Source organism: Malus domestica, chromosome 17, assembly GCF_042453785.1.
Source record: "Malus domestica chromosome 17, GDT2T_hap1".
Lineage (NCBI taxonomy): Eukaryota > Viridiplantae > Streptophyta > Magnoliopsida > Rosales > Rosaceae > Malus > Malus domestica.
The window spans coordinates 12,645,238-12,660,983 of record NC_091677.1 but is presented as its reverse complement, the minus strand read 5'-3'; the positions used below and the strand labels follow the sequence as shown (position 1 = coordinate 12,660,983).

Here is a 15,746-nt window from a genome sequence, read left to right as displayed (position 1 = left end):
CTGGTGGCTTGGTGGAAGAGATCCGGAGAGGATCTCTTCTCATATTCCACACAAGAGGATTAGATATCATACAACTTAGAAACAAAAAACAAGAGCCACAAGAAATATGACACCATGTTGTTGCTCTTTCACTTCTCCAACCTCCATATCCAAATTCATCTCAGAAAGTCCACACCTCTCCATGCTAGAAAACCAATGCACCTCCATGAAAGACCTTCAAAAGATCCACGCCCACCTCCTCAAAACCGGCCTAGCCAATGACACCGTCGCCGCCAGCCGCATATTGGCCTTTTCTACCTCCCCAGCTGGAGACATCAACTACGCCTGTATGGTTTTCAGACACATCAAAGAACCAAACCCCTTCATTTGGAACACCATCATTAGAGGCTTCTCCGAAAGCCAAAACCCAAAAACTGCAATCTCTCTTTTCACTGAAATGCTGGTGGCTTCAGAAATTGAGCCACAGAGATTGACTTACCCTTCAGTTTTCAAGGCTTATGCACAAGATGGTCTAGCCAAAAATGGAGCTCATCATGGAAGAGTTATAAAATCTGGCCTCGAAAGAGATAAGTTTATACGAAACACGATCATACACATGTATGCAAATTGTGGGTTTTTGAGTGAAGCAAGAGAACTGTTTGATGAGAACTTGGAATGTGACAATGTTGCATGGAACTCTATGGCCATGGGCCTTTCCAAATGTGGTGAAGTGAGTGAATTCAAGAGGCTGTTTGATAAAATGCCTTCGAGGAATTCGGTTTCTTGGAATTCGATGATTAGTGGATTTGTTAGGAATGGGAAGTATGCCGAGGCATTGGATCTTTTCGGCAAAATGCAGATGGAGAGGATTAGGCCTAGTGAGTTTACAATGGTGAGCTTGTTGAATGCTTCAGCTCAGCTGGGAGCAATTGGACAAGGGGAGTGGATTCTTGAATACATAAAGAAAAATGGGATTCAAACTAATGGAATTGTTGTCACAGCGATTATAAACATGTACTGCAAATGTGGGAGCATCGAATAGGCTATTCGCGTTTTTTACGCTGCCCTGAAAAAAAGATTGTCCTGTTGGAACACCATGATCATGGGTCTAGCGGTAAATGGTTGCGAGGAAGAAGCAATTGAGCTGTTCTCGAGGCTTGAATCTTTGAAATTTATACCAGATGGTGTCAGTTTTCTTGGCGTCCTAACAGCATGTAATCACTCGGGGATGGTGGAGAAAGCGAGGCATTATTTCTCAAAAATGACACGGATTTACAAGATTGAACCATCTATAGAGCACTATAGTTCCATGGTTGATGTGTTAGGCAGGGCAGGACTTCTTGAAGATGCAGAAGAGCTTATAGATAACATGCCAGTAAAAGCAGACGCCATTATTTGGGGGTCATTGCTCTCGTCTTGTAGGAAGCACAAAAACATTAAGATGGCAAAACAAGCAGTAACGTGTGATCGAATTAGATCCAAATGACAGCTGCGGTTATGTGCTTGTGTCGAATATCTATGCTGCTTCCAGCCAATTTCAGGAAGCAATAAAGGAAAGGCTTTCGATGAAGGAGCAGAAGATAGAGAAAGAACCAGGATGTAGTTTGATCGAAGTGGACGGAGAGGTTCATGAGTTTATAGCCGGTGGAAGACTGCATCAAAAAGCGCCAGAGATCTATTCTTTGCTGGATGAGTTGGGGTTTATGATGCCGGAAATGGAGTAGGTTACGATAATTTAGCTTCAAATTACCATTCGGGAAATCAGCGTGCGCGCTAAACTGAATTTATGTACGAACTGAAGGCATAGAACAGAAGTGAAGTAGATTAACTGTATTTTATATAGCTGCTCTTGCAGTGGTTACATGATTTATATACTTAATGTAGGTTACATGAAAATAAAAAACAAGGAGTAATAAAGGAATTCGAAACTCTTTCGATAAAGCTTAATGCTACTGGAGAGATGACACATCTGGAGAATATTAATCACCACTTACTAATACAGACATTGATTTCTTGCAACTCAAGTTTTTGACATGGTTCGGCCGGATGCCCAGGATTACACCTCCGGAGGGACATTACCAATTAGTGATCAGGTTCTGAGGAAGTCCATATAAATCCGAGATGTCCAGGTGGTGGTGGCGGCCGTTTTGGTACTGCTGATTTTGCAAAGCCACAGCAACTTCATCTTCATCCAGTGGCAGGCGATCAAAAGTGGCGTTCATGAAGGAGGCAGCCATGATCACGACAGGCCCTGAAGCAATGAGTGCACCAACCACACCCCCACCCACAACCTGCCCCTGAGGCCCTGCAAGATAGATGGTCAGGCCTGTGATGCCAGGAGGGGCTGGAGGGGGCAGGATTGACCCGAGCAATGAGAGTATTTCAAACCGGCCATGGAGGGTCACAATAGCGCCGGAGGAAGCTGGTTGTCGCAGCGTGACATTGGTCACACAGCCACTTCCACTCAGTATGCAAATGCCCCTCTGCTTCCTCCTTGCAAAGTGGGTTAAAGTCTCACTCACATCACAGCCAGAACTTACCTCCATAGCATGAGCTCGAAGCGCGTTAGCGCTGTCACGAGTGACTATGATGGGCGGCTTTGGCTTGTTCTTCGAACCCGCTGGCCTCCCACGTGGCCGGCGAAGAGTCTCCCCCTCGGAAACCAGTGTCACTGCCTTAGGCAACTTGGGTGCTGTAAGCATTGCATCGTTCCCAGGCTTGTGGTGACTGTTACTTTTATCGGCGTCTTGGCTCCGATCAATTACAGTTTTGGACACAACGGAAGGAACCGCCAGATCTGAACCGCCCGCCATTAGCAAACCCGTCTGAGCACGCACTCTTTGCAGTCACAAGAGATTCACCATAAGATGTGTTCAGAAAGCTTGATTAAATAGTAACATTTCTACCAATAGTTTTATGCAGCAAACCAGAAAGAATGATCCAGAATTAGGAGATGATTAAGTGATACCAACCACAAAATTAATCACTAATAAATTAATAATATCAAAACTGCAATATCACTCTCACTGCCTACCTCCCAACTGACTTTTCCCTTCATGTCAATTGCCTTCTCCAACAGTTACATGTATTATACTTAAATCACTCACAAACCATACACAAATCAGTTATTTGAGCACACAAGCTACCAACTCAGACATTTCATATGCTTCAAGGTAGAGCGAGAATTCCGTTGAACCTTAAAACTATCGAATCAGAAGGCTTTCTTCACTACTAGAAACAAAACTTGCAGGCTACCCCATTGAAGATCATGCCCCAACGTAGTTTCCTACGATACAACGTTGAGGCATAAGGCAGAAAACGATAACTTCCCCGTTTAGAGTATGTACAATTGGACAACCAGACAGAACCGCCGTAGATTCTGAACTATAGTGACCCTAATTTGGCAACTCCAAACTCACTACAACCCATGGCAAAAAGCGAAAAAATGAAAAAAGAGAATGAGAAAGGGGAAACTTTCTATTAGTAGGTCCGCTGCCAAATCTGGTGCAGCTGCTGAGGTGACAGGTCTTGGAATCCTCCTAAGCCTAAATCATTGAGGCGTTGTCGCTGATGTTCTTGTGTTACGTCCTTTTGGGAAAAATAGAAATCGGGATGTCCCAGATAATTCTGCAACTGGGTGGGCAGCTGTCCAGCCTGCCCTTGTCGATATCCTGCATGCTGTTGATTATGCCCATGTAAGTTATTAAATGCTCTGTCTGGAACGGAAGGCAATGTTCTTGAACTCTGGAATCCACAGAAATGACAGCCAATCATCAGATCAGTAACCGAAACAGTGAGTATCAAATCAGAAGTCATGCTGAACTACTGCTCTGAAGCAAACTACAAGCAACAATATGCACAAACAAAAATTGCGCCGAAATACTTCTATGCTTCAATCTCTACCTGATAAAGAGCAGCTAAATGGTTTCCATCTTTATACTGGGGGCGGAATACATCATCATAGTCGGGTATGCTGCCGGGAGTAGCAGATGCATTATGCAATAAACTCCCGTGAGTGTTATTAGAGGCCCCAAACCTTCCATGACCAGTGACAGCAGCAGCAGCAGCAGATGTAGGCAATCTGCTTACTGAGGCTCCACTATACTGTGGGAAGTTGTATTCCATGCTAGCCCCTGACATATGGAATGCACTACCACCTACATACTCTTGCTGCAAATTTGGTGGCACGGGCGAGTAGTTCTGAGCCTGAGGAATGGAAGGTTTATAGACCATACCGTTTGCTAACTGTTCGTAAGAAAGGGTAGGCTGAGCGTATGAACGGGCTGTATGACACTGAGGAAGTACAGAACATGCCTCAGATAAAGGTACGGTGCCTGGTCTCAGAGCCTGTATGATTTAATGCCACAATATCAGCAATGCCTTGTTTCATTTATTCCGCAAAAATTAATAACAATATTTTGCATGTGGACCTCAAATTCAAGAACAGGGGTTTAATGCACTGAACATTGTGCGGTCACCCATCACTTACTTCAGACATGGAAATTGTTGGTTTGTTCACAGAAGAAACTGCACTGCTATATCTTGAAGGCACAGGTGGCTTCACCAAAAACTGTTGGAATGACTCCAATAGGTCACTTCGTGCAGAATCTGAATATGCCTGGAAAAAAAAAATTCAAGAGGGAGAGAGAGCGAGAGAGAACAGCAAGAACACAAGGTTATCAGCTCACATGCATAATCACAATGTTCAAAACCCTGAAAGAAAATACAAATTTGACAAGAAGATTGGCGACACCAAGGAAGAAGGCAAAAGAGAGATTAGATAATAGATGATCATGAAGGATAGAGAACAGATCTATTAGGAATTAGCTATACACCGGAAATGCTCTTTCTTAAGAACACACTCAGATAACTTGCAATTCCATCAAAGGAGTGGGCATATCAGCACAGCAGTTACAAGTAGGGATTGCTACACAAACAGAATGTTGACATACGTATTCTCCAACATGATTTTTCTTTACGTGTACGCACATGAAAATGCTTAGAAAAACCATGGTACCATGAAAAGTGGAATAAATTCATTAAGCCAACTCCATGAGCACAAAATCATTGAAGTTAAGGTATACAGATCATCATTCCATAGCATAGAAACAAGTCTTGGTCCAATACTAAATCAATTAGAATCATCACCATTTAGCAAACATTTAAAAGTAAAAATGTGGCACTCATGTTAGCCATCCCAATGCATACAAATAACTACTCAAGAAATTCAAACAATACTACTTATAAGTTGAGCATAAAAGAATGCAGAAAGTTAAGAAAATATAACTCTTACCATATCATTTTTAGGTACATTTCTGAATTCGGGATCTGCCTTTGCAAAAGGCAATCCAGAAGTTGCTTTTTCAATCTTCTCAGAATTAAAATTATGTAGAGATGAGGTAGTAATGTCCCTATATCCACGGGCTGCTTCAAGGATATTCTGTTTTATCGGTTCTCGCTGTGAAGGTACAGGCAAATCATAACCTATGGCTGCTCTTCTAGTATCATATAAGGATCCAAGAAGTTCATCGTGATTATACCCTGAATTTCTGAACAGGGAAAAAAATCCAAAAGATTAAATGACATTAGAACTAATATGATAGATTTGAACTAAGTGAAAGACTCGTGCCTTGTATCCAAGCGACTGGCTGAGATAACATCTATTCCTGCAGAAGATCCTCCCAAGTCATTTTTCAAGGAATCAGATGGCTTGCTCGACAATGCAGAACTTTGAGCCGGTCTAAAGGTGCCAAAACTCAAATGCGAACAATCGGCAGCCAATTCTTGCAAATTATTTGGAAGGACTACTGCACAATTATCTTGATCTTCATCCTTTCTTAGATTCAGTTGTTGCATTCTCACAGTAGCTGATGCCACAGCAACATCATTAGAGACAGAATGATTTGGATATGACGCATTTGAACCAATATCAGTTCCTGGAATTACACAAAAGCAATGACAAGAAAGATAATAAGAAAAGGTAGCATAAACTTCTTCCTCGACGTTGACAATAATAAGATTTCAGAGTCAAAACAAAACTGTTTCCTATCAAACATTTAACCATATGACATGAAGGTAAGTTTGCAACCTTTCACCGCTAGAACAACCACAAATCCTTCATCAAAGACATTGCAGTTTCATAAACAAAAATCCAAACTTCAGCACCACTGTTTTTGGTTTCAAATAGTACTTTGAGGTTGAGGACAAGGGTGGAAAATAACATCAACAACTCCACAAATCTAGACCCAAACAGGGTTAGATAGAGAAAGTATCAGGACTCTAATGAAACAAATTATTTCGCGAAAAGAGTCAATTGGCTACTCAAGCACATTGACTCTTCTCAAGCAACTTCATCTATTATTACTAATTTTAGTGAAGGTTCAAGGACAAAGTGCTAGGAGCATTACCATGCAAAAATAAATAAAAAATTATTAGTGTGTAACAAATAAAAATGCAGATAAACTTATGCTTATACAAGTCACAAAACTTTCAAAACATAGAAAAGAACAAAATGTGAAATTATAAATGCAACCAAAGAAGGTTAAAATGACAAAAATGAGACACAGAAATGTAGAGACATGTTTTATTCAGCCGAAGATGATAGATCTAGCAATTCATTCAACCATGGATGTAAACCATGCCACCAACCTAAAAACAACCATGATGTTTTATATGTTATCCATTACAACACAATGATCTGGATTGATATAGATTCTAGCATCATGAATGTCATTAGCAATGATCTATCATATCGTATCTGGAATAGAGAAAACAATCATCCCAAATTCATACGTAACACAAAAATAATTACCTTCTCCATTCTCATATGCAGACCTATGAGATTCGTAGGAACTAGAATTGGAAGACAAATCATCAACACAATATGATTTTCCACCGGAAGCATCCGCCATCTTCTGTCTACTGGAAGCAAAAGCATAAGCATTGCAATCTGAGCTAACACTTTCACCACTAATATTACCCTCTGATTCTTGGACCTTATGTGACTGGTAATCCCTTGGCACGTTGGATTCATTGATATAAAACTTAGATTGATTTGCATTTAAAGCTGATGACCTATTTGCAGCTGTTGGCTGCTCAATCACACGCCATTCATCATGGAAATAATTCTGTCCAGCACTATCGCCAGTTTTATGTAACATCTCTGACACACGAGGATTATGAGAGTGCATCTCTGTTTGGGAAGATTCCACGTGGCTATAACATGAATTTGTTGAAAATGCATCCTGATGCAAAGATGTATCAGATGAAATATGTGAGCCCATGCTAGGTTGTCTACCCATCTTAACAATGTCGGCCATTGAAAGATTCCCCACGCCGGTTCCATAAGTAGATTGATTTCCCGTAGAAGGTTGTAGAGATGCAGAGATTGCATCACCTGGCCTTATGGAAGTACTAAAAGATTCACTGCAGCAGATATTGAACAATGACTTGCATGAGTAATAAAAGATATATAAGAACATCTGACTACTCTTACTAACTGTTTCTGCTTCTAGTTCTTTAATCAGTTACTTTAATAATAGAAGGGTATGATGATATTAATAAAGCAATAAAAGAAAACAACGAAACCTGCCCTGTTCAAACCACTGAACTAAACAACTTGACGGAAAGAAAGAAAACGCCCCACTCTCTCCCTTCCCCTTCCCCTCCCCCTCTCCTATCCTTTCGCATTTCTCCATCTTTGCTTTTTTCAGTAATATTCTAATACCCACCCCTTGTACATGCATAGTTATGGAAGTAAACTATCCTGAATCAACCAATGAAAAATTGCTTAACTAAACATACGGCTCATGCATCATGTCACCCCTCCACAGCTAATCTTATATAAGAAAACAGATGACACTAGAACTTCAGTTTGGAACTTCAGTTTAAAACTTACCGCTGAGATGAAGGTTGCTGGCTTGTGGTTCCTCCTGTAAAGTGAGAAGCTGAAGTATGCGGTGAAGGAGCAACAAACCCGTTCTGTCCCTTATATGCTGCTTTACCGAGCTCTAACAAAAGGAACACAAGTGGTTCACAAATTAAAAACATGCAATACTGAAATGCACAACAATGCTACTCATACAATTACAAGACAGTGACTTTACACAATGAGATCAATATACCATTGGAACTGGTTTGAGTTGATCCACACCATCCACCAGTACGCTCACTAATACCTCTAGCACCACAATTTGAACCTGCATTGTGAACTCGCGACTTGGTGTCTTGTGTCTCCTTTATCTGGGATTATTAAAATAACATGACATAACAAAATAAAATATAAAGATACAGGAAAAGGAACAAATGATGTAACAACCGAAAAGGAGGGAGTCCTTATTCATCATTCTAATCACAATTTGAAATACATACTAGAGAGTCAGATGGAAAGGAAGCATAAACCGAAATTTTCAATCATGTAAAAAAGGAACAGTAAAGATTCTCCTGAAACACAGTTACCCAAAAACTATTTTTTATGATATTTAACAACGTTGGAATTAACCTTAAAAAAATTCCAGTGTTCCTAACACCAACACAGTTTGCTTCACGCACAAGAAAAGTGGATGAAAAATTATTATTGGAGAACGAATTAAAAGCTACACATTTGCAAGGGTGGGTGCATTTTTGCAAGGGTACCTCTTTCCTTCTTTCACGTTTGCTCTTGACTTCATGAAAAGTATCTACACATTTGCAGAATACTAAATCAACGATGACCTTAAAGATCATTAGACAGCGGAACTTAAGCTCAATCGAAAGTGCAATGCATGGTTAAATTTCGGTCTTTTAAACAAAAATTGATATTTTATATCATCTCTAACCTAAAAAAAATCGAATAGAAGCATTAGGACTTAAATATTTCATAAAAAAATCCTTTGTATTTCTACATATCAGCACTCTTAGAAATCGGCAAGTAAGTAGTAACAAAATTAGAATTTCCTAATGCATTTCTTGGATGAAGAAAAATATACACCGAAACGTCTACAACTGAACAAGAAAACAATACCATTACATATATTAGCTTGAAAATTTGATTAAAAATCAAAATAAGGAAGGTCAGTATATTCCAGGCAAACCCAAATTTTGCTCCTGAAAAATCAAATCTTCTAAATTTTCCTGGCAACAAAAAATCAAGCTTCTAATTATTCCGGCAATAAACCCACATTATCACAACATTGAAAACTCTTTTACTTTCTTATCTTCTCCTATGGTTTCTCAGCATCCAAACAAAAATTACTAAATAAAGATTAAATCTTTCATTCTTTTCCCAAAATCAAAGCATCCAAATATAATATTTAATTTAAATACAACTGAAAAATAAAAAGGTGGTGGCGCTGTAGAAAACCTAAAGAGAGCAGGCGCTGAACGGCGTCGCTCGGGTCCATACTGCACTCTTTAAGAACCGAGTAGATCTCAGGCTCCGGACAGTTAACAATCTCCTTCAGGCTCTGTATAATCTTCCTCGTCGTCGGCGGAAACTGCGCCACCGCTACCCCCACTCCATTCTTCTTCTCGCTCCCCATCCCTCTCTCCCCCTTCTCTCTCCTAAAAAATATAATCCGAGAAAAAAAAACTCCCAGAAAAAATTCTTTGCGGCTAGAGATTTTCCGATCAGCCAAACAGAAATCCAAACCCTCAGTGTCTCTCACTCCTATCTCTCTCTCTCTCTCTCTCAAAACGACATTACAAAATCCTCTCTCTCCAACGTTTGGCTTTTATATACGACACCCCGGTTTTTTCCTTTCTCGGTGGACTTATTAAGAAGAAGTGGTAAGTTGGTAACAAGGGGAGATACTAAACTTACGTGCTGTTAGGGTTTTGTTGTGACGGTCCCTTCGTTTTTAATCCAGGCAGTAAATTTAGGGCACGTTTGTTTGGCTTCACTAACCTGGACTGGACTGGACTGGACTAATTTTTAGTGTAATCCTCTGTTTGTTGGCTACCAGGACTAAGTTTAATGGTATTAAGTGGGACTCGCTTTCACTAACTCCTTCGTTAGGTGGTCCTAGCGAGACCCCCCAAATCTGAGCGCACTGCTAAGACTACCTCTCTCTCGCGTCGTCTCGCTCGACTCCTCACCTTGCTCGATCGACGGCAAAGAACAAGCTCTCTTTCCCCAGTCCAGCCTAACTTCTACTCAAGGTTACCCTCTCAATTTTCTTTGCTCCCCGCCTGCCCTAAACGAACGCCTTGGCCGCCGTCGCTCTTCTGCTTCGTCTCTGTCACAAAATTCACTGTAATTCTTTCAACCCATCTCGAATTAATTCAATTTTTTGCTAAAAATCCTTGCTTTCTTTCAATGTTCTGTCAATTTTGATGCGAAATTTCTTTCTTTCACATATTTGTCAGTTTCTGCTGTTCAATTACTTTGTAATCCGAAGTGAGAATTTCTACTTTTTGTGTGTGTTGGGGGGGTGGATTAAAGTATTTATCAGATTTTGGTGCAGTAGATGCTCTTAGCTTTTTGTTTGGGATCTCATATAATCCATGGCTTGACACAGATGTTTGATTTAGGGTTCGCTCTTGATTGTTGATAGAATTTGTAGTAAGTCTGCCAGATGATGTTGGGAAATTGCGCAAGGGCTTTGAGATCCAGGTTATAACCATTTACATGGACTGGAATAGTGAAAAGGATTACTGTGATCTAATCCCTTCTGATGGCTCAAAGTTTCCATTCTTACTGCCCATATGAATACATAAGTTTTTGTGATTTCATCACCCGTCTCGTTCTGGCTTGACCGTTGAACATGGCAAAGATTGAACTGTTTCAGACTTTCAATTAAATTTGTGCTTCAGTGGGAGGGAGTGAGGAAGTTATCGAACTATTCTCGTTCTACCTTGAACCTTTTGCATTTTCTACCTAATAGATCATGGGATCGACTACTAGTTGTAGTAGATAAATCTCCCGAGTGTGGTGATGGGGGAGCGGAGGGCTACTGGATAAGGAAATGTGAAGACGTAGGAATGGTCTTGTGGTTCCGGTTCCTTGTATTTTGGAAATATATTGACAGTCCCCTAAAGTCTAGCGTAGAATTTTCTCCCGTCTAGCCATCGTGTTTTCAATGGGATTGGTCAAGTAGAAGTGAATCCTTTCTTTCTGTTTCTTTTCAGTGTCCCCCTTAATCTCAATTAGTTAATGCAGAAGTTTAGCAGTATTATGCCATGTTTGGAGTGAATTCTCTGATTTTCTCTTTTATCTTTAAGGTGAGCATTTTCTCTTTTTTCATTGTAGATATGTAAATGATGGGAGACCCTTCTGGCAATATATAGTCAGTTCTTCCACTGGCTGTTCCGATTCTCAGTGCTTTGAAGAACTTTATAACTACTATACGACTGACAAGGTTGGGTGATATTTAAGTACCATTTTCTGTATAGCAATATAGAGGTGTGAAGTGGGTTATAATATTTTTCTTTGTTTTCTCATAGGCTTGGCATCTCTGTGATCCTGATGCTGAGAAGGTGGTTGAAGCTCTGAGGAAAGCAGGTGTTAAAGTAGCTGTTGTATCAAATTTTGATGCCCGATTAAGGTCTATTTTACATGATCTATGTTTTGTTTACGGTGGTTTATTTTCTTTAGTTATTAGATGTTTGATTTGTTGCTTTCATGTAACATCGTTTGATTTGTTGGGAGAACACTTTGTTATATTGTTGTTTGGAACAATGGTACTCTTGAATCATGTATGTTTCTTTCGTTGGCAAGAAAATTTGGTTTTTGTATTTCTATTGAGTCTCTCTCATCAAATATTATTAATTTTAATAATATCTTTAATAAAAAAGCAATTAAAATAGAACAATAATGTAGTCCTAGTCTGAGCAAACATCAAACTGGTGACAGTACTGTTTTCATTATCCTGCTTCTTAGTCCGACACTGCACCAAACCCTTCACTAAGCTAGTCCAGTTTAGTCTAGTCTAAGCCAGTCCAGCTTAGTCCCTGAAGCTAGTCCAGTCCGAGACAGTCCGGTGCAACAAACGCACCCTTAGTTTACAAGAGGTAAAATAAATAAAATGAATATCTTTGCTCATTATACTCAGTGATGTTCACTATTATATGTTTCACATTTAAAGAAAAATTTTAAAATTTGGATAATTAATAGATAGGGTTGTGAGTGTTAATCCGTTAAATAATTGAATTTTAAAATTTGTATAGTTGATAGATAGGGTGCTGACCACTCAGCAAAAATGCAAAATAAAAGAAGGAAACACTAATTAGATAGGGTGCTGAGCGTTACAACCACTCAGCAAAAATGCAAAATAAAAGAAGGAAACACCAATTGCAATTGGCAGAGTTTGCAAGGTGGTGGTTGTTGTAATTGCATGGTGTGTGGCAAGCCAAGAGGACGCAGAGTTGAATACTATCATGCAACTTCACTGCAGATGCGTCCACGTGCCCATGTCAACCGGTTCCCATGCCAAGCCAATATGCCGTGCCTCCCTCCCTCCCTCCCTCCCTCTTTAATATTTCTGCCGCTTCTCTTGAACTCTTTCAAGTTTCAACACCCCGCTCTCACTTGCTGCTGCGAAATTTCATCACACTTGTCTCTCACCTGGTACGAATAAGATTGTTATCCATGCAGTAAGATTTTCCTCCGTAACGAACTTAGGAGCATGAATTTCAATGTTTTTGTTCAGATTATTTGACACAGAAGCAATGACAGCTCCGGTGCGCAACGAAACGAAGAAGCAAGAGAATCAGAAAGCCTACTGTAATGGTATAGATGACAATCCGGTTAATGATCTTTGGACTAATGGAATCATTTATGCGTTTGAATTTGTTCGAGGGCATAAGAAGGCCCTGTCATCGCCAGTAGTCAAGGATGTGGCGAAGAAGCAAGTTTCGAAGAAGCCAGTTTCTTCACATGAACTGAGTAATACAACCTAGGATGAACAAAAACAACTCACGTGAATCACCTCCCCTCGCAAATTCCCGAGTTGGTCATAATAATGTAGAATGCAATAACTACAGCCAGGACTCTCATTCAGGCCGTTTGGGATAGGATATCGGAACTGGTCCAGACAGTGCAAGTTGATGCTTGCTGGGAGGATGACGATGATGTTACTGTAGCAGATGTCGCAGCTCCTTACTGGGAACGGCCAGTAGGTCCTACATGGTGGTGTCATGTAGATGCCGGCCATCCATACATCAATTCGTGGCTGAGTACTGCTCAATGGTTACACCCGGCTGTCAGTATTGCTTTGCGAGATGACGGTAAGCTGATAAGCGAGCGAATGAAGCACCTTCTGTATGAGGTAAAATACTCTTTTATCTTTGAGACTATCCTTCCGTTGATTGCTTTACTAAGTTACCATGCAGAATGACTGATCTAACTTACTAGTGTTAAATTTAATGCATGTAGTTTTCTATGATATTGCCAGGTTCCTGTAAGGGTTGCTTGTGGCCTATTATTTGAGCTCCTAGGCCAGTCAGCAGGTGATCCACTTGTTAATGAAGATGACATTCCCGTTGTCTTACGATCATGGCAGTCACAGAATTTCCTCATAACAGCATTGCATGTTAAAGGTTCTGCACAAAATGTTAATGTCCTAGGAATATCAGAAGTCCAGGTTTGTTCTTGTTCAATGAAAGACTTGCTTATGAATATCACATTGCTTTTACATCAACAAACTTGATTCCGTTTTCGTGCGTAATCAACTGAAATCTATTCTTCATGATGACTTAATCCCATGCTTGGTGAAGGAACTGCTTGCTGCTGAGGGCATTAGCATGCCATGGAATATTCACGAAGTCATAGCACATTTAGCTTGTCGCCTTGCATGTTGGGATAATAGGTGACAGATTTTTTCATCAGGCAGTGTTAAGCATAAAATTGCACTCACTAAACCATGCGAGATTTGGTCGTGTAATGAATTGTTTCTTTTTTACTTATTCGTACTTTTCATGATTTTTCAGATTATATCGCAAATTCATATTTGGGGCTGCAGATGAAGTTGAGCTGAAGTTTATGAACAGGTTCAACCCACCCGTTTCATCATATTATATACAAAAGATTAAGACTGGGAATAGGTCTACTGATTAAAATGTATGATAAATATAACATGAAATGTTCGATTATGATAGGAGAACTCATGAAGATGTGTATCTATTCAGTATAATATTGAACCAAGAAATCCGATGGTTATCAACCCAGGTACGATAGTTTCTGTTATACTTGCAGAAAATTTTATCCCGTATACTACGAGAAGAAATTTCAATTCAGAAGTTTGTCTTTAGTATGTAGAATAATCTAAATCAATTGGTTGAATGGCATTAGTTTGCTATAGATTTGTATTCGCATGGAGTTCTAAGAACAATAAACAGAAGAAATGATGTTTAACTACAAATTCAGAACTAGTGAGAAAAAAAAACTGTGAAATATGTATGAGCGTTGAGATTTGGAGTACAATGTGTGAACGACAGGGATCAAGTCGGGATTAAACTTCAAAATCACTGTTATATTTTGTTTCATACATCTGGTTTTCTTTCTTTGAATAAAGTGTTGGTACTTTAAATTCTCTGGTCAGGTCATTTCATTTTCGGTCTTTCATTTTCGGATGAACAACTAAAGACTTTCTTGTAAGTTTGAATCGTGCAAAAAATACACTAATGCTTCACCTGAACTTGGTTTCTTGATGTTCACCCTGAAGGTTATTAGGGTGAAGTGGTCACTCCATGCAAGAGAGGAGATCATGTTCGAGCTTCTTTACCACTTGAGAGGGACACCACAAAGGGATTGCTAGAAGGAGTAAGAAAGAGTACAAGGGAAATGATTCAAGAGCAAGAAGCTGTTCGCGGTCGCTTATTTACTATTCAAGATGTGATGCAAAGCACTGTTCATGCATGGTTGCAGGTTTACATACATACTCAGATGCTTAAAATTGTCATTATATTTGCCATTGATCCCTTACAACGTCACAAGTAACTCCTTATCTCAAATATTTTATCCCAACGAAAAATGAATTTCAGTATGCATAAGAGTGGAAATATAATTTGAGCTAGGAGAAATTGTAGCATACATTTGTGAACGACCAATGAATATTGCAACATTGATGTTTTGCTTTGCATAAGAAATGTACCTTGCCATACGTCATGTTGTTGGTAAGAATTTTCTAATAGTTACGGGTAAGTTTTGACACATTATGCTCGGATAAGGTTTATGAGTTGTATCAAGTTATCATTGTCTATTATGAGTTGCCCTAAAGCGCATGCCACATGAGATGAACAGTTTCTTCTGTTCTGTCCTCTCTTTGGTATGAAAGGTGTGTTTAATTTCATTTACAGGAACTGTATTACAATTCAGCTTTAAATATTTGTTGCCACTACAATAAATTTTAGGACAGAAGTCTCACTATGACACATAACTTGGGAGTTTTCGGTGGTTGTGGCCTTCTGCTTTCTATCATCACTGGCCTTTTTGGGATCAATGTGGATGGAATACCGGGAAAGGAAGGATCACCATATGCATTTGCTCTGTTTTCGGCCATTCTGGTCTTGTTAGGGGTTGTGCTGATTGGAATTGGATTGGTTTACCTTGGCTTGAAGAAACCTATTGTTGAAGAAGATGTCGAAGTTAGAAAACTCGAGCTCCAAGAGCTCGTTAAGATGTTTCAGCAAGAAGCAGAGTCACATGTGCAGGTTCGAAGAACTGTTCCTAGAACCAACCCAACTACTGCAGGTAGATTCCCGGAAAGTGCTGCAGGTTATGTTCTCATCAGCTGAACAAACAATACGCAAGTTATACACGCTACGCATTATTCATCGAGTAAGTGGATTTA

At 39.8% G+C, this 15,746-nt stretch overlaps 3 protein-coding genes and 1 pseudogene across 3 annotated transcripts; 2 read left to right on the top strand and 2 right to left on the bottom strand.

Moving 5' to 3' along the window:
* The first annotated feature begins 106 nt into the window (after positions 1-106).
* Positions 107-1,900, top strand: LOC103405293 (pentatricopeptide repeat-containing protein At2g42920, chloroplastic-like; annotated as a pseudogene).
* On the bottom strand, positions 1,800-2,792 carry LOC103417224 (AT-hook motif nuclear-localized protein 16). The gene has a single exon (XM_008355415.4). The coding sequence runs from the start codon at positions 2,790-2,792 to the stop codon at positions 2,055-2,057; it is 738 nt and encodes a 245-aa protein (XP_008353637.3). The 3' UTR covers positions 1,800-2,054.
* Positions 1,800-9,705, bottom strand: LOC103405294 (uncharacterized). Its single transcript, XM_029097026.2, has 10 exons — positions 9,320-9,705; positions 8,614-8,657; positions 8,103-8,220; positions 7,877-7,988; positions 6,791-7,404; positions 5,609-5,915; positions 5,273-5,528; positions 4,469-4,597; positions 3,883-4,326; positions 1,800-3,723 (listed from the first exon to the last, which is right to left on the bottom strand). Exons 1-10 carry the CDS (start codon positions 9,495-9,497, stop codon positions 3,460-3,462), a joined length of 2,466 nt encoding a protein of 821 aa, XP_028952859.2. The 5' UTR covers positions 9,498-9,705; the 3' UTR covers positions 1,800-3,459.
* A 2,919-nt stretch (positions 9,706-12,624) lies between these two features.
* On the top strand, positions 12,625-15,690 carry LOC103426055 (uncharacterized). Its single transcript, XM_070816365.1, is given in 9 exon segments — positions 12,625-12,875; positions 12,944-13,223; positions 13,350-13,538; positions 13,672-13,763; positions 13,885-13,944; positions 14,053-14,122; positions 14,619-14,691; positions 14,694-14,821; positions 15,307-15,690. Coding segments are annotated over 9 exon segments (1,527 nt in total).
* The last annotated feature ends 56 nt before the right edge of the window (positions 15,691-15,746 follow it).

Coding starts and splice junctions, on each gene's coding strand:
- LOC103417224 (XM_008355415.4), bottom strand. CDS start 2,792: ATGGCGGGCGGTTCAGATCTGGCGGTTCCTTCCGTTGTGTCCAAAACT.
- LOC103405294 (XM_029097026.2), bottom strand. CDS start 9,497: ATGGGGAGCGAGAAGAAGAATGGAGTGGGGGTAGCGGTGGCGCAGTTT. Junction 7,989..8,102: donor AACTCAAACCAGTTCCAATG/GTATATTGATCT, acceptor TCCTTTTGTTAG/AGCTCGGTAAAGCAGCATAT. Junction 4,598..5,272: donor ATGTACCTAAAAATGATATG/GTAAGAGTTATA, acceptor TTTTTTTTCCAG/GCATATTCAGATTCTGCACG.